Here is a 19,010-nt window from a genome sequence, read left to right on the forward strand (position 1 = left end):
TCATCTCTCTGTAGTACTGGCCACTGTGGACCACTCTACCTTACCCAAGCTCGCCCAGTCTTCACCCCAGGACAATTTCTGGGTTCCTCTGCCTCCTTCCACGCTGGTGTTCCATGCACGATTCCACTCCACTAGGCGCCCTCCTGGTCCTCTCCTCTCTCACTTGTCTACGTGTTCTTGGGTCGCTTCTGCAGGCTACAACCTTGTCTCATGTGAAGATGACCTCCAACTTTCATCACCAGTTCCAATTCCTCTGACAAACCCAGGCTGGGCTTTCCAACTCTCTACTTAACACGAATGGCCCAAGTCAGTTCAAACTTCACCAAGATGGTCCCTTCCTTAGGTTCACGGCCGTGGGGTGGCAAAACTGCCCTAGCCACCCAAATGAGATATGCAAGACTTCTCTTGACCTCTCGCCCTTCTTTTCCCACCCATTCCTACTCAGTCTGTTATCTGGAGTCTCCTTCCCATTCCCTTTGCCCTGTTTCTAACCCTTACCATCTTTTTGTTGGACCGCTACGAACGACTCTTTACTAGACTTCCTGTCTCAATACTCTAGACCCTCCTTTTTCAGGTCATTTTTTTTTTTTTTTTTTTAATTTTTAAAGATTTTGTTTTTAAGTAATCTCTACACCCAACACGGGGCTCAAACTCACCACCCCAAGATCGAGAGTCTCACATTCTTCCAACTGAGCCAGCCAGGTGTCTCTTCCGGGTCACTTTTAAAGGTTATTTTCGAGTTCTTTCTTTCTTTTTTTTTTTTTTTCAACGTTTATTTATTTTTGGGACAGAGAGAGACAGAGTATGAACGGGGGAGGGGCAGAGAGAGAGGGAGACACAGAATCGGAAACAGGCTCCAGGCTCTGAGCCATCAGCCCAGAGCCTGACGCGGGGCTCGAACTCACGGACCGCGAGATCGTGACCTGGCTGAAGTCGGACGCTTAACCGACTGCGTCACCCAGGCGCCCCTCGAGTTCTTTCTAATACAGATTTCATCATGGTATTTGCTGGCACGGCTTTGATTTCTGTCTCCTCTCTCCTGAAGAAGGAACTTTAGACTCTTGAGCACATCATTCTACCTTTCCCTCTGGCCCCACCTTCCACGATTCTCCCACACATGTATACCTTATAGGCAAGCTACTCTGGGACATTCTACCTCGGTCCCTGTATTTTCACGCTTCCAACTATTTATTCCCCTCAATATTCCCAGAATGCGTTTTCCCCACTTCTTTTCCTAGTTAGCCTCTATCTGTTTTCCCAGTCTCAATTTAATGTCACCATCTCTGTGAAGTCTTTCTTGAGTTTTGCACTAGAATTGCTTTCTCTCTTCTCTATTTGCATAGCACCTCTTTACAATGGCAATTACTATCACTCTATTGTTCCTAGTTATGTATTTTTCTTTCCTACCAGAGTAACACAGGAACAATTCCTTTTTCTTCTCTCTCCTCAGTATGGGGCACATATTGAGCACTTAAGTTTGCTGAACTAATAGAAAAAGAAAGATATTGTTTGTTTGGGGAATTGTTACTTTTTCACCTTCAACTAAATTCCTGTATTGAGGTTAAAAATAATAATGCATAACTATAGTTCCTTCTATTATAACGGAACAGTACTAAAAGTAATTTGATTTTAATGACACAACAAACTACTTTAGGACATAGTAAAGGATATGAACCATACAAAAATGGAGTCAATAACTGCCAAAATAATGTCACCAAAAATGACAGCTAAATGGTTAGAACCCTGGAAGATAAAAAACAGGGGAGAAAATCTGAATGTAAAAGTTTCATTCCATTATAGAAATTATTATGTGATAAAGAAAAACAATTTAGCTCATTTCATCATTTTACAAAAGCCACAGAAAAATTTTATTCCTAACAAAATTGTGTCTATGCACTTGGAAATTTTTGTTTTGGCAGCAACAGGTGTTAGTTTGCCATCCACCTATTCAAAGATAATGTAAAACTGTACTATGCAATGGCAAATAAAACACATCATGTCTCCAGCTCCACTGAGATAAACCATTTCAATCTCTCCCCTCTCCACACCAACCTACAGCCAGGGCTACTAATGAAATGGGACTCCTGATCTTTCTTACTATCTGTGAAGGGACATGAAAAAACAAAACAAAGAAAAGGAACTGTGGAAGAGTAAAAATAAACCATAGATTAGACACTTTCATCACAAGTTGACAGAAAGTCATATTTAAAAGTTATATCTAAGATGTTGTCTATGTAAAACCTTAAAGAAAAACAATGTTTATACTATGTCTACATGCGGGATATTTATCTTTTCTCTTTCTAGCAAAGACTAGCTCCTGTAAATTATATATATAAATGCACAGTACTTCGCTATTATGTAAAAGTAAAAATAAATGTATCTTTCAGAGAGTCAGAGATGAAAAGAGCAAGTGTGTCTAATACAGAATGCAGATGTTTCGAAGATAATAGAAGAATGAGGCTGTTAACATTACTGGACAAATGTCCTGCTGTAAGGCTCAGATCAAAATATGTGAAGCAAACTTATGTGGCAACACAAGATCATTCAGTCTGTGCCCAGTGATCTGATTCACACATCCAATCCAAAAGACATTCTGGGTAAAAATTACTAGGTTCTTTGAATCGAGTAAACTATAATAAGCTGCTTAGTCACTCAGTCGTCAACCATATTATTAAGGAAAACCGACAGCCAGAAATCGAGGGGTCTTCCCAGATGTAAATGTTCTGCCTCTTCTTAGAGAGTAAAGCATTGCCGCCCACATCGCCTGAGTCATTTCCCCCTGGACACTACCTTCTTGTGGGTCTTCCAAGAGTGGAGACTGTTGAATCCCCAAACACTGACTCCACAAGAGTCAGAGAACAGTTATAACCAAATGAGACTCAAGCATGATGAGATGTAATACCAGCATGTGTGAAGGGTACAGTTAATTCTGTTCACTTCCACGTGTTTAAAACCAAGGGTTAAGGAAGAAATGAATGTGTTCAGACCGCATGATAACAAAGACAAATGTTCTGTATAAAGAATAACCACGAATGTTTTTGGGATGGAACATTCTGGAGATGTCATTCTGGCATGACATCAAATGGTGCCTTCATAATCGATCATATTTTCCTTCATAATTGATCATATTATCCTTTATAATTGATATTTTCCTTCATAATTGATCATATTTTAAGAAGTTCTTTTACCACATTCAGGAAGTTATTTAAAAAGGGAAATATTCCATAGGGGGAAAAAAAGCTCAAATTGGGCCTTTTTCATACATTTCCTATCTTTAAAAATTCATCTCAGGAGATATAAAGTTAAATCATATTTCACAGCAACAATAAAAAGGGATAGAAGTGGAATTATGTAGTTTTTACCCCAATAACTCTCATCACGCCTTCAATAGCTGCGAAGATAAAGTAAAGAATCCCCAGTCCAACCACCCGGTGCATGACTGTTCCTAAACGAGGCCTGGAATGAAGAAGAGGAAAAAGAAAAAAAAAAAAAAAAGGAAAAGCATGGGTAAGTAAAATGCATCCGAATACAATAACTGGCCCAATTTTCCAATATGAGAGAAGTCATTATCTAAATCAGCCTGCCCTGCCCCTGCCTCTGCTCAGTTTTAGGAAACAGCGTATTTCCCAGGAGGGAACAAGGCAGAAACAGCCTCAGAAAAAATGGGTCTCCTCCAGGACTTGAAGCGGTACAGATGCCCATGGAGCAACATGCTGAGGCCACACAGGTGCCAGAGGATTCTGCTGCTGAAATGCAAGCCCCCCAAGGAACAGAGTGCAGGTGCTCACTCCACAGAGGGGAACAGTTAGATTGGTGACGCCTAGGAGGGTCCGGGCCTACTTGTGTCACTGACAGAAACAGTAACTTAATTCTTTCATTAACGTCAATTAAAAACTGTTCTGGGATACATTTTATTAGAGATAATCCACTAGTTTTCTGACTTGGGTAGAAAAAGAACAGGAGTATGAAGTGGCCCAAACAAGAGTGCTAAGACATTTCAGTTTCCATTCTTTACATGGAAAAGAACTAAAATAACATTTTTGATTCTCTAAAGATATAGATGACTTGGGAAAATGCAAAGACAGTGATTTTTGCAATGACTAATTTGAAAACAGAACTGAAACTTCATGAAATTTGCAAATCATATTGCGCAGACATTTTAGCTCAAAAACACTCTTACTGGAGTAATTAGAAGAAGAAAAAAAACCCCTGATTTTGGAAAAATACTTCATGTAGTCACTTTAAGATAAAATCCAACTGAAAATTAAACTAATATCCATAGCTTATATTTAAGACTGTATCTAATTTAGTTCATCAAAATTCTGACTCCTTACAGCCAGCTAACTGGAACACTCCAACAGCCAGAAGTACGAGTGCTCTGAAGTGCATAACTAGAAAAGGGAGGCCCAAGATTCCACATGGGGATTCTGTGTTCTACTATACAGGGCCAAAAACAAAGAAACAAACAACCCCCCCCCCCCCCCCAAAAAAAAAGAAAAAACCCAAACAGCGTTTGAGAAGGAATCTCAATAAATACCCAATGGAAAAAAGGTGTCTTGGCCAAAACCTTGCTAACTACAACAATCTCAAGCTCCCCAGCATATGTGTGTACATTCAGTGTGTATTTGCCGAGTGCCTACTGTGTGCCAGGGACTACACTGGGCCTTAAGAAAACAGCAGGACACCTGCAGGCAAAGCTCCTACTCTATGGAAGTCACATTCAAGTGGGGGAACGAGACGATAAATCCTAACATCTGTGTCAACTGGAGCTATAAATGGGGTGAGGGTCAGAGTGATGGAGGGTGTGCACCACATCGGGAATCCTGACAGTGCCAGCCTCTCTGGGAGAGGACGGTGAGCAGAAAAAAGAGAGTGAGGAAGCAAACCACGCCTGGGGTCTCAGGCAAGATGCTTATGGACAGAGGCCTTTACTGCACAGTGAGGAAGTGTCCGCTGCGTTTAAGGAAGAGCAATCAGCAAGAAAGCCTGCAGGATGGAGCAGAGTGTTCAAAAGGGAGAGTGGCAGGTGCGGTCGGCCATGTGAAAAAACAAAAAGGGAATGGGTTTTTTTTGAGTGAGATGAGCAGAAGAGTAATGAGATAGGAGTTACATTTAAAAAGGATCATCTTAAAAAAAAATAAAAAATAAAATAAAATAAAAATAAAAAGGATCATCTTGGGGCACGTGGGTGGCTCCGTCAGTTAAGCGTCTGACTCTTGATTTCCACTCAGGTCACGATCTCACAGTTCATGAGTTCAAGGCCTGTGTCGGGCTCTGCGCTGACAGCCTGGAGCCGGCTTAGGATTCTCTCTCCCTCTCTCTCTGCCACTCCCCTGGCTTGTTCTCTATCTCTCTCTCCAAATAAATAAAAATAAACTTTAAAAGGATCATCTTGGCCTCCGCTGTGTCTGAAAAGACTGACAGGAGACCAGGGCAGATGCCGGGAAACCAGTTAGGAGGGTACTGAAGTCATCTAGGGAGAGAAGATGGTGGTCGGGCCCAGGGTGGTAGCTGTGGAAGGGAGGGGTAGGTTCACTCTGGATGTGTCCTGACATTAGAGCCAAAAAACTAGATGAGTGCGCCCCTGGGATATGAGTCGCGTGAGCGGAGGTCTGGGGTGCTTCAATGCTGGAGCTCAGGAAGACAAAGAGGGCCCAGCAGGGGAGGCTAGGAAGGAGCAGCCAGGGCCCCTGCACAAAGGCTGAGCAAGGCCATGTGGTTTTGGCAACCAGAGGTCAAGGTAATTGACAAGAGCAGTCTCAAGGGAGGAACGGAAGGAAAACTTCCTTGGGTGCGATCAGGAGAAAATGAGGACGTTAGAGCGGCAGGTACAGAGCACGCATCTGAGAAATAATGCTGCACAGGGGCGAGGGAATGAAGGAGCAGCAGAGGACAGCTCCGGCTGAGACCAAGCGAGGGTTGCTCCTGAAGATGACAGAAATAACAGCATGCTGATGGCAGTGACCCACCAGAGGAAAACTGATGAAACCGGAGCAAACAGAAGCAGCTGCTGGAACAGCTTCTTTAGCAGATGACAGGTAACAGGATCCGGAGCCCAGGAGCAGGGAAAGGACTAAACCATGTACCTTTCCTTCAAGAGGAGGAGAACGCTGCGCATGGTTCAGATATGGGAGGAATGGTACAGATTTGGGGGCGGGAAGGCATTGGAATTACTTTCTGATGGCTTCTATTTCCTCAATGAGAAAAGAACCAAGATCAGGTAAGACAGATACGAGTAGGGAATCTGAGGCTGGAGGGGAGAGAACTGTCATAACAGTCTTCTGCACAGTGGGAAAGGGGCCAGAGACTGGCAAGGGGATCTAGAAGAACTACCAGGGACACTAAGGACGCACTTAAAAGTTCCGGGTCATGAAGCGACACGAGCCTGCAGTATGGTTGGGTGTTCTTCTCAGGCAGATTCTGCTTCTGCTGTAGGAGCCTGAAGCAGATGGAAAGCTGGATTTGTCAAGGGAGGCTGGCCAAGAGAAAGGCGGAGGGCTTCAGGTGCACATGGCGTGGCTGTGGGCATGGGCGTATGTTCAGCACCCTGAAGGATCGATGGAAGGTAGCAGGATCAAAAGGCCAGAGGCTATACTAAGGTCAAAGAATGAAGTGGGCTGATGTGTTAGGAAAAGTAAACAGGAAACAGAGAAGGTGACAGTGGAAAAGTGGACTGCTTAAATTTGCAGTTGTAAAGAGGGTACAGTTATACATAACAAGAAAGTCCAGAAAATAGCAGTGGGAATCAGTAACTGAGGTGAGGGGACAGGTAAGAGCAGTGCAGGTGAGGGGGTGAGTTCAGGTTACTCACAGGATCGCCCACAAAGAAACTGAAATGACTGGGAATTCTGACACATGCAGTGTTGAGAAAGTCAGGGAGCAAGTACTCCATGAGTTAAGGGATGAAGGGAGAAGTCTGGAACTTAAAAGGTGACTGTAGTAAGAAGATATAGCAGGTGATCCAGGCTAAAAGCTTGAGCTTCTGGGAATTAGAGAGTTTTTAAAAAGGCGATAAGGATAAAGAGGACAAGCTGTTCCATGTTCATTCGCAGTGACTCACAGGCATGGCAGAGAAAAGATTGGCAGCCTGAGGGGGCCTGGAAGAAGTAGGGTCCTCAGTGGACAGCCAGGTTTCAGTCCGAAATCCTGCTGACCTGGTGCTTAATCCTCTCTCTCTTTTACAATATTTGAGTGCAATCGTAAAAGCAGAACCATGTGTCTAGGAAATAGAAAATGGTTTAAACTTTAAGAATCATTAAAAATTTTCCCTTATCCTTAAAGTTGATTACTTCTTCATCTAACTATGAAAAGCCACACTGGACTTCAAATTCAAGATCTTTATTTGAGGACAGTGTTAAGTGGCCAGTACGTGGAGGACCCGTGAAAACACGTCCTCACTGGTATTTCCCCACGGGGCTTGTATCACAGTACTAAGAAGTGTCCAGTTTCACAGAGCTCATAATGTAGTGGAAGGAGCCACAAGACTGGAAGCTCGGTATCTTTCCAACACGCCAATACTTACTTCACAATGCCGTAGCCCAAGCTCACAATGATCACAAGGAGGCGAGCCAATGTCCTCTTAACCGCAGATATCAACTCCGCAAATATCAATAAACCTTGGGCTGAGGGGAAGAAAGAAAAGAATTCATTCTGTGTACATCTAGAGGCCTGCCACCAAGATTCTAAAGATGCACTGTGTATTAAGTACGTTCTGACTCCAGACGAATTAGCCTTATTTGCTTTAAAGGTCATCTAATCCAACTGATGTTTGAAAACCTCAGTCTTGTATCAATCTAAAATCTCCCCCAGCTTCCCTCTGTTCTCGTTCTTCTCCTTGAGGTTATAAAGAACTTTCTGTCTTGCAAATATTTGAAAACAATAAGGTCCTCTAGAATTTTCTTTTCTCCAGGATGCCTTCCTCATTTATTTATTTATGCTCCTACTGTGTGGCTACAATAGGAAAAGAGACACCATGATCCCTGCCCTCATGAAGCTGCTACTCTGGTGAGGACAAGTAAATACACAGAACTCAGTGTGGTGAGTGCTAGAGGCAACACAGCATCTCCCAGGACTATGAAGAAGCCAACTGAATCCACACTTGAGGGAGGTGCAAGTGGGTTCAGAAAAGCTTCGCAGAGGAAGCAACATCTAAGTCAGGATTTGAAGGCCTAGTAAAAGTTAAACATTTGGGGGGAATAAGAGAAAAGCAAAATAAATGGCACATGAAAAGGCATGGAGGAGAAAAGATGAAAAGTAAAATACTTTGCAAGAAATCAAAGTTCAGGGTATCTGTAGCAGAGAGTGTAATGGGGGATATCAAAAAAAGAGGCTGGTGATAGAGGCAGGGACAATCTCGCAGGGTGGTTAGGCCATGTTATGAATCTAGATTTTATGTGAAGGGCAGTGGGAAGTCAATGACTGTAAACAAGGGAGTAAAAAAGGAATTGGTAAACTATAGCCCACAGGTCAAATTTGGCCCTACATCTGTCTTTGTAAATAAAGCTTCATTGGAAGAGAGCCACGCCCATTTGTTGACTGTTGACTGTGGCTGCTTTTGTACTATAATGGCAGAGTTGAGTAGTAGCAACAGAGACCATATGGCCTGTAAAGCCAAAAATATTTACCATATGGCCTTTGCACAAGAAGTTTGCTGACTCTTGGAATAAAACGGACAGCTTGATTTTATCAAGATTGCTCTACTTAATGGCTTGGAGAGGAACGAGACTACCAGCAAGGAAAACGCTCAGGAAGTCATTCCAGAAATCCAGGTAAGAGACGATAAGAGCACAGTGCTGGCAGGGAAGATGGAGAGAACCAGAAAGATATACAGAAACAAGCAGTGAATCCACCTACTTAGTCTTGTTTTCAGCTCACAAGTTTCCAACTTGTCCAGAAGAAATCACAAGAGACCTCATCAAATGTCTTGTAGACAGAGGTGGAGCTAGAGGGAGAGGAAGAGGGTGGCAAAAAGGATGGCACCAAGGTCAACTGGCAGGGCCATCCACCGACAGGAATACCTGCAGGAGGATTAGGTTGGGACTAAAGTGAGTCAAAAGCACAAGGGTGGGAAAGGTGAGTTTCTTTTATGCCCTACAGAGATGAATGCAAGGCATTCAGAAGATGTTTGGCAGGTGACCAGTTACTAGGTCTGCAGCTCAGGACAGACATCTGGCCAGGAAGTTGAGCTTTAAGAAGAAAACAATGGATGAACTCCCCAAGAGCGGATGCAGAATGTGAAGAGGTTTAGGATAACAAATGTTTAAGGGTAGCGTGTTTTCAAATCCCTTCATGAGCTGCTCAGTCTGGACTATTTCCCTCTTGGAATAAAGTGAATACAACCTTCCTGGCAGGTGGACCTTCTCAATGTCTTGACTGCTAGCCCTCCTGCTGTAACCTAACACTGTAGGAGCTAGTGGGAGGCACAACTGCCTATAACTGTCTATGTTGAGCTGATTCATCAGCTTCAACCTTTAAATCCTTTAGAAAAGTTTCCCATTTATATTTTTTCAATTTATACTTGAACCCCAAGTTCAAGGTCTTACCTATTAGGTTTTACCTTTCCATTTGGGATATCAAATCTGTCTGTACCCCTTCAAGTACCTTCACGTGAGAAGGGTCCATCTAAAATTATTCTCCATACCCCCAGTATGAACAACTCCACCAGCCTCACATCATCCACAGAATTTTAGTGAATGCTCTCTACATATGCACAGGCCTGCAATAAATGTTAGGTATAACATTTAGGATAAACCAGCCACAAGGTCTAAAACCTGTGAGACAGGTGTCATTCAAAACCCCCTTCTAACCCAGTGGTTCTCAATCCTAGATGCATACTAGAATCATATGGGAAGCCTCTCAACAGAACTAATTCTTAGGCCTACTTCAACCAGAATCTCTGGCACTGGTATTGCTTGAAAGTTCTTCAAGGGACACTTATGTGCAGCCAGGGATGAGAACCACTGCTCCGGTGCTGTCCAACAGAAGTTTCCAGGATGACGGAGATGTTCTACATCCATGCTGTCCAATACAGTAATCAATGGTCACATGTGGCTACTGAGCATGTGAAATGCAGCTAGTACAACTGAGGAAATAAACTGCTAACTTCACTTAATTTAAACAGCCAGATGTGGTTTATGGCCACCACACTGGACGACACAGCTCTATACTGACAAGACTGATGGGTACTAATGTGCACGGGCTCTTTAGATATGGCTGCACAGCCAGTTTTCAGTGCACATTTCTCCATCTTGTCCACAAGAAATCAAAGTTGTCAAATACCTTGAAGAAGTCCAGGTATACTAAGTTTAGAAGCACAAAAGAAGTCAATCGGATATGACCTATTCTTAAGGTCCCCGTGTTGGGTCCTAACAATCATTGTTTCCTGTCCCTGCAGGATCAGTGCTAAGCAAGACAGCCTGGGTTACAGAGTTCCCACTTGGGAAAATCAGAAAGAGCAACAGCCATGTCGTCTGGCACCTGTCCTCAAAGACTCTGACAGCAGCCTGGGGCTTCTCTCCCAAGCCTTTCTCGTGTCATCTCAGACACAGGGCTTGAAGTCCGTGAGGATGGCAAGAGCTTCTGTGGCTCCCCACTGAAGTTCAAGCCACCCTCAACGCTCCCTAGACAAGAGAGGATCACCACTCAGAGCAAAGGAGCTGAACTGCCTTATTTCACATTCAAGAATGCTTTACTCTCCAGCCAGGAGCAGCAGCCTCACCCCTCCTTCATTATTTTATTTAGAGCACACACGTGCATGCATGCGCGCGCGCGCGCGCACACACACACACACACACACACACACACACACACACCACTAAAACCTCTTATAGAATAATAATACCTCTAATGTGCCTCCTTGAATGTTTGTCTTTTCTTTCTTCTTTTGTACCTACCCTTTTATTTTGGGAAATTACAAACATTCCCCAACACAGAAAAAGCAGTATAGTGAACTCCCATGTGCCCAATACTCAGCCTCAGTAATTATCAACATTAGGGCAAATCTGTTTCATCCACATTCCAACTCACTCACTCTTCTTTTTTTCTGGAGTATTATAAAAATAAATAGCCGATATAATCACACCCTATAAAAATCTGCACAAAGATCATTTTAGCTGATCACTCAGAACTGATCACTCCTGAGTGCTTTCATCCCTTTGGAGCTACCTCCCTTTTCAAAGGCTGGGTGATGGGATTGTACCTTTACCTCTCTGGCCTTTTTGCATTCCACCTTCTAGAAACCTGGGGCACACATCTGAGGATGCCCGCCTTCCTGCCCTTTCTGATTCACACACTTCCCTGTGTAAACCGTGAGGGGCCTCCAGTGGTCACATGAAGTTCTGTGTGAGAACGAAGAGACAGAGAGAACACAAGAAGGCTGCAGGCACATCCATCCCAGAACTACTGATTTTACTGCGTGGGGTCAGATTTTCCTTCTTTTCTTTTGTGGAGGAGAAAGGAGAAGGAAGAGTATGGGAAAATGACAGAGAAATATGTTAAAAGGATCAGTAGCACCTAAAGTGCCCTCCTCTGGAACTTTTACTGATTTAATCCAATCACTGAAGTGGGAGTTTTCTTTTCCCCGGGAGGAAAGTGAGGGAAAGAAGGGAAATGGAAAATGAGGACAATACAGACACTAGCCTAGATCAGAGTCCTACTCTCACGTTCTCATCTTGGCTCTTGTCGTCTTCATCTATAACGCAACTGTTCCCAAATCACTGTACAAAGGAGGCCTCCCGCAGCTCTGCTCACAAATGCTAGGGGCCTCTTGGATCATAGAGTATTTATGGAGAGAGTCACAGCTTACTTGATAGCCCAGTGCTGCTGATGTTTTGATATTCAGTATAAAAAACTGCTTTTTCAAGCATTCCCAGGAAAATAACAGCTGCAATCCAGAACTGAATTCTTAATATATCTTTCCAGTAACAGGCAGACCACATCAGCCACAGTACGCCATATAAAATATAAACGATACACATCACCATGTAAAACTGTAGGAAGAAGAGCAATTTTAGTCAGTTAAGGCTTGTGATCACTTGAAAATGGACATTTCTTCATTCAAGTATCCAGTCTTTTATTTTCCTGTCACCCTAGCCAAAAACAGAGGGTATACCAAAGTATTAGCTACTAAGGGATACCACCGCTGAGCTCTTTAAGTTGTTAGATTTTCCAATTAGGATATAAAATTCATTTTTTTTTTTTTAACGTTTATTTATTTTTGAGACAGAGAGAGACAGAGCATGAACGGGGGACGGGCAGAGAGAGAGGGAGACGCAGAATCCGAAACAGGCTCTAGGCTCTGAGCGGTCAGCACAGAGCCTGATGCGGGGCTTGAACTCACAGACCGCGAGATCGTGACCTGAGCCGAAGTCGGACGCTCAACCGACTGAGCCACCCAGGCGCCCCTAAAATTCATTTTTAAAAAAGGAAAAAATGATGAGAAATACTCACAATCATTAGTGGCCAATCTGACGCGGAAATATATCCATGAGGCCCGATCATAGAAAGAGAAACTGGTGAAGATGGGGATAAAGACATCAAAGAATTAAATTACCAATCAGTCTTTTCTTATATTTTTAAACGTAAGCTCATTTCCCAGAAGGTTCCAAGAACACACACCAAGCCGACAAATCTGCATTTTTACCTAAGACACACAATGTATTGGCTAATTACCAGTCATTAACATGTAATCTTACCAAGATACCTTTACTTGTATACATGCTGTTGTAAAACCTGGGCCAAATCTGATCTTATGCAGACAGTAAAGCAGTACCGGCCTTAGGTTGGCCCCATGTTGAGTCGCTGACCTCACTGAGGACTTTGTCTTCCTTACTGTAACTTGGGATAAATTACTGAATTCAAGCATCTAGTTTGGGTCATTGTCCAAGGTGACAATAATAAACAGAGTGCCAAATAAAGTACAAGACTTGCAGAGCTCAGTAACTGCTTCTGTTACTAACTAGTAGGGCCTTAAAACTGCCTGCTGCTAATCAGGGGAAAAGACGCAATACCTGGGAAGCCGGGGGTTGTGGGGGGACACACAAGTCCAGGTGGCAGCTCCCTTATTTGGCTCTTCTCTGGCCCACTATGTCATCTGTGGGAGGAAGCCCCACGGCCTACTCGTCCAGGGCAGCCACCTCCACCAGCTTCCCCTGCAGTACACTAGTTCTGTGCCTCCTCTGAAGCAACGCCTATGTCCCCTCAGTACTTTCTGCCTCCCCGCTGGACTGGGCAATTCTCAAAGGCAAAGCCTGGCTTCACACCTGTGTCCCCAGTGGGTGAATCAGAGCAGGATCGTCACATGCTGTTTGGCTACCACTGGTCCAACAGACGCTACTCTGCAAAATGACAGCCGAAGCAATTCTACGATCTGTGAAAGCATTCAGTCCCTTGAAGATTGCTTATTGTAAGCCCACTCTTGCATTGGGGGTGGGGAGTGGGCAGAGCTCACAGACCACAGAACCTATCATTGCCAGACAGGCTACTTCTACTCCTAAGCTACAGACAGATGCTTTAAAATGAAAATTTTAAATGCCTGGTGATGGCCATTTTCCTGATATAGAATATAATCTACTTCAAATACAATTAAAATGTTGCCTAGCCATCTCTATATTAGGAATTTTTTTTTAATCTGAAAGGATAAAGAATTTTATTATATCCCACTGGAGTTTGAAATTTTAAAAATTTATCTTAATTTTAAATTTCCAATCCATTAAAACATATAATAGTAAGATAAGCAAAAAGTTTTAAGTCCCCCAGATAAACAGGTCGTTTGTTTTTGTGATTCACAGAGATTTGTTTTTCAATGATGTATTTTAACCAAAAAATGTAGATTTGGGTCAATGACAAAAACACAGAATACAGTAAAAGCAGACAGCAAACATGCATGCAGTTTAAATATACCATTCAAATTCCATCTTGCATCTGTTTTGTCCGTTTTCACAGAAACAATAAATATATGAAACCCATCTCTCTGTGCTCTGGCTATCACATCCTGAAACACGAAAAAAAAAAAATATATCCTTTATGTTGTTTTAAAAAATTGCTATAGAAAATATAAACAATTGTTCACCACATTTTAAAACAACTTTTAGTAACTGAATTGGGTTACTTTTCACTGTTTCAAATTTTTTTTAAGTTTATTTATTTTGAGAGAGAGAGAGAAAATGAGCAGGGGAGGGACAGAGGGGGGCAGGTAGAGAGAGAATCCTAAGCAGGCTCCTTGCTGTCAGCACAGAGCCCAACATGGGGCTCAAACTCACAAACCGTGAGATCATGACCTGGGCCCAAAACCAAGAGTCGGTTGCTTAACTGACTGAGCTGCCCAGGTGCCCCACTTTTCAGTCTTTTGAAACAATGAAAAAAAATGGTAGGTAGTGGAGGGACAGTGAGTGGACACTGGAAGGATTTCCCTCGCTGTTTTCTCACCATGGGCCTCTCAGAACCAAAGCAATGGAAGAGGAAAAAGCTTTTTCTACTCAATTTTTCTACTTTCAGTATTTCTAAAGAATTTCCCCTGAATGTTACCATTCTATGTTTTACTTAATATTACCATTCAAATATTTTTTCCTAATATTACCCTTCCCACATTTTATCCTAATATCAAGCATTCAGTTTTTAATTTTTATTACATTTATTTATTTTTGAGAGACAGAGTGCAAGCGGGGGAGGGTCAGAGAGACAGGGAGACACAGAATCCAAAGCAGGCTCCAGACTCTGAGCCATCAGCACAGCGCCTGATGCGGGGCTTGAACTCATGAACCGTGAGATCGTGACCTGAGCTGAAGTCGGAGGCTCAACTGAATGAGCCACCCAGGCGCCCCTCAAGCATTCAGTTTTTAAATGGGTGTGGTTTTGAACTGAACTGGGGGAGTTAGAAGTCAGATAACATTGTTAGAGAGACTGCACAGATTTGGTACATAGGTTCAATTACTTATTAAGATCTATGTTATTAGCAGTCCTGCCGGGAAAGGACACTGCTCATTGTAATGCCTGTGAACGCCACAATGCCCCCACATAACTGAATCAAACTTTTCACATACATCCTTCCAGAAGACTTCCTATCTTTCCCTTTCATTTCCTACTCCTCCACCTGAGACACAGCCTGTGCAAAGCTGGAAACACGAAGGATGACAAGATAAAAGCAAAGTAAGCTCTCCTAAACCTGTCTTCAGTCCCTACACACAGCTGCTTCCAACCCTCCCCACCTCTTGGTCTTGTGACTTTCAGAATTCCCCCAAATACCAAATTCTCTCCTCCCCGGTGCTACACTCATGGACTCTATCTATTTATTTCCATCCTCGATGATGATCTAGACCAGCCCATTGCTATGCTAGGCATTTGAAAAAAGGCTGCTAAGAAGTTAACCTTAAGTTACAACCTAAAAGGAATTTTTAAACAAAGACAGAAACAAATACATACAAAATTCATATAGATACACACAAAAATATACTATTTGATATAACGCTTCTTTTTTCTTCTCCACTTCTAATAACCCTACTGTATATCACTGTCCAAGTATCTATTCTTTTCAGGCTTACTAGAACTTGTATACATTTGATTTAAAGACAAATAAAACGACTTACTGTTGATCCTTCCTGGTTGGAAACATTTCTGATATTTGTAATTAGTTCCTTATTCTGGAAAAACAAATAACATAATTCCATTTTATATTGCTGCATTTCTATGGGGGAAAAGCTGTCTTTTTTTTTTTTTTTAATTTTTTTTTTCAACGTTTATTTATTTTTGGGACAGAGAGAGACAGAGCATGAACGGGGGAGGGGCAGAGAGAGAGGGAGACACAGAATCGGAAACAGGCTCCAGGCTCTGAGCCACCAGCCCAGAGCCTGACGCGGGGCTCGAACTCACGGACCGCGAGATCGTGACCTGGCTGAAGTCGGACACTTAACCGACTGCGCCACCCAGGCGCCCCAGGGGGAAAAGCTGTCTTAACAATCAAGAAAAAAATATGTTATGAGAAAAGTAAAGATTTGAAAGCTAAACACCAGAGAACACATCTCTTTGTAGCCCCAACATGAGTAACAAAATCCTGCTTTTGAAAAAAATTTTTAAAAAAGTTTTTTTAATCTATTTATTTTTAAGAGACAGAGAGTCAGATGCAAGTGGGGGAGGAACAGAGGGAAAGGGAGACACAGAATCTGAAACAGACTCCAGGCTCTGAACTGTCAGCACAGAGCCCAACATGGGGCTCAAAATTCATGAACCTCAAGTTCATGACCTGAGCCGAAGTCAGACGCTCAACCGACTGAGCCACCCAGGCGCCCCATTGAAAAAGTATTTTTTAAATCAAGATAGTGGCTACCTTTGGTGGGGAAGGTATTAGGAACTAAAAGGGGAGTCTAGGTGCTAAAATATTCTGTACTTGATCTGGGCCTATACTGGTGTGTTCAGGTTCTGAAAATTCATCAAGCCATCCACTTCTGATATGTACACTTTACATTTATCACACCTCAATACACATTTTAAGAACCCTTTACTATTTTTACCAAAGATATATTTTCATTTCAGAATTTACAGAACAAAAATAAGATAAAATGACCCACAGCCTCACAACTCATGGATGAGTGCTATCAACATTTTGGGATCTAATATTCCAGACAGGGAGGGAAGTAAGTGCATAAGGGAGGGGACAGTGTTCAAGTAGGTTAAGTGTGATAAGTCAAGAAGGCTGGCAGACCTTTGGTAAGACTAAGAGACCACCAGATCTCACATGGAGGTCACTGGAAACCTTGACTAGCTGTTCTGATGGAGTAATGGGGGCAAAGGTAGGACTGGAGTGGAAACAAGAGAGAGTGACAGATGAACTGACAACAGATCAGGATAGGAAGACAAAAGGGCTCTTTTTCAAGAGTATTGCTGCAAAGGGGTACAAAGAAATGGAACAACGGTGCCAGTACCTTACTTATTACCTACTACCACACATTCAAAAGAACTTAACCTAAAAATAACTAATTAAGCACCTTTCTTTTATCAAAATGTTGACAGAATAGAATGTAAGTTACTACTTGTATTCAGTGGGAGTACAGTAAATTCTACTTTGACATGACAACACATATACTCACATTCAATGAGGGAAACACCTGTAAGTCACTGTTGCAATTTATGTTTTCATATTTTGTTGTCCAACATTCAACGTTCTTGAAATAATGACCACAAAAGTCTTCATCAACGCTAGGTTCATGTTTTTGTGATAGCTCCTCCTACTCAAGGCAAAATTCTGGGTTATAATTTGTTTCCACGCTTCTTACTCAGGAAGATAAGTAAAACTTAACATCTAAATGATATCAAAGATTTATTCAGTTTGGAGCACTTAAAAACATGCAGAACAAAATACTGAAAAGAAAAACATTTTTAAGTGTTTTTTTAATGTTTATTTTTGAGAGAGAGAGATGGGGGAGGGTGGAGGAGGGGCACAGAGAGAGGGAGACACAGAATCTGAAACAGGCTCTAGGCTCGGAGCTGTCAGCACAGAGCCCCACACGAGGCTCAAACTCACGAACTGTGAGATCATGACCTGAGCCAAAGTCAGATGCTGAACCGACTGTGCCACTTAGGCGTCCCAAGAAAAATGTTTTAAATATAATTTTAAGTATGATGAAGTTATCATGACATGTTAGCCATTCCAATATGCTCAGATACAGTAACACATAATGCAAGCATAATCTTACAGGAAGAAAGGTGATACGGTATTATCGCAGGAGATGGTTCACGGAGAAATAAAAAATATTTTGTCCTGAGGCTACTTTCATTTTATCCCATGTATAAAAAGATTTTACAAAGAAAAGCAGCATTTAACAATAAGGAAAGATAGGGGCGCCTGGGTGGCTCAGTCGGTTAAGCGTCCGACTTCAGCTCAGGTCACGATCTTGCAGTCCGTGAGTTCGAGCCCCGCGTCGGGCTCTGGGCTGATGGCTCAGAGCCTGGAGCCTGCTTCTGATTCTGTGTCTCCCTCTCTTTCTGCCCCTCCCCCATTCATGCTCTGTCTCTCTCTGTCTCAAAAATAAATAAATGTTAAAAAAAAAAATTAACAATAAGGAAAGATAAACCAAAGACAGATGAATAAAACCAGGCTCCTAATGGCAGCTTCTAGTCATCAATAAAAGGTTAAGTTGGCTTCGACTGGCCAGTAGGAAACAGTTTGAGCCAAATAAATACAAAATAGTAACAGGTTATAACCCATCTAACAAAGTAAAATTCAATGAGTCCATGCTGATGACTGCTCAGGTGACTGACTGACAGGTAAGACAAGAGGAAAAGAACAGGCTCATCTTCATGGAAGAATGTTAACAAAGCAGAAGGAAATATGGAATTAGAAAATCACCACTAAGCAATTATCAGGGCAATAGCTGATTCATCAGGCAAGAGTCAAAGGATGTTCAGACAAGAACTGATGAAAAATCAGGATATTCACACACAAGTACAAAAGTACTTCTTCACAAGTTATTGTTAACAACAAAGAGAACAGTCGTAACTCTACAGTGGAGAAACCTGGCAGAAATGTCCTTAACCAACAGATCAAAAGTTATCATTACCAAAAATGGGACAAACCCGAATTCTTTGGTACTCCTGCCAAAAATATAACCAGAATCTAATCAAGAGGAAACATCAGAAGTGCTGGAGCTGAGGGACATTTTATAAAAATAAGTGGCTTGTATACTTCAAATATATCAGTGTCATATCGTGAAAGACAAAAAACAAAAACAAAAACAAAACAGAACACTGTAGAAATGCACTGTGACCCTAGATTGGATCTTGTACCAGGAAAAAAAAAATACAACAACAAACTACCAAAAAGGATGTTTTGGGAACACCGGCAAAACTTTAATAAGATCTGTTTGTTAGATAATAATTTTGTATCAATGTTAAATTCCCTCAATTTTATCACTGCACTGTGCAAGCTAAGTGAACACCTTTGTTCTTAGGAAACACACTGAAGTTTTTTTTTTTTTTTTAACGTTTATTTATTTTCGAGAGACACAGAGAGGCAGAGCATG

The 19,010-nt window shown here is 42.2% G+C and overlaps 1 protein-coding gene across 2 annotated transcripts in view; it reads right to left on the bottom strand.

Moving 5' to 3' along the window:
- The window catches only part of TMEM87B (transmembrane protein 87B), a 50,935-nt gene that overhangs the window by 21,862 nt on the left and 10,063 nt on the right, over nt 1-19,010 (bottom strand). Inside the window, exons 4-11 of one of the 2 annotated variants that reach the window (XM_045446882.1) lie at nt 17,079-17,216; nt 15,582-15,635; nt 13,900-13,990; nt 12,448-12,509; nt 11,804-11,987; nt 7,523-7,622; nt 3,363-3,456; nt 1,672-1,743 (exon numbers count right to left, since the gene is read on the bottom strand). In XM_045446882.1, coding sequence (XP_045302838.1) covers nt 1,672-1,743; nt 3,363-3,456; nt 7,523-7,622; nt 11,804-11,987; nt 12,448-12,509; nt 13,900-13,990; nt 15,582-15,635; nt 17,079-17,216 — 795 coding nt within the window. The remainder of the gene's footprint in view (nt 1-1,671; nt 1,744-3,362; nt 3,457-7,522; nt 7,623-11,803; nt 11,988-12,447; nt 12,510-13,899; nt 13,991-15,581; nt 15,636-17,078; nt 17,217-19,010) is intronic. The other variant, XM_045446881.1, reaches the window with a different exon arrangement.

The sequence above is a fragment of the Leopardus geoffroyi genome, chromosome A3 (genome assembly GCF_018350155.1).
Source record: "Leopardus geoffroyi isolate Oge1 chromosome A3, O.geoffroyi_Oge1_pat1.0, whole genome shotgun sequence".
Taxonomy (NCBI): domain Eukaryota; kingdom Metazoa; phylum Chordata; class Mammalia; order Carnivora; family Felidae; genus Leopardus; species Leopardus geoffroyi.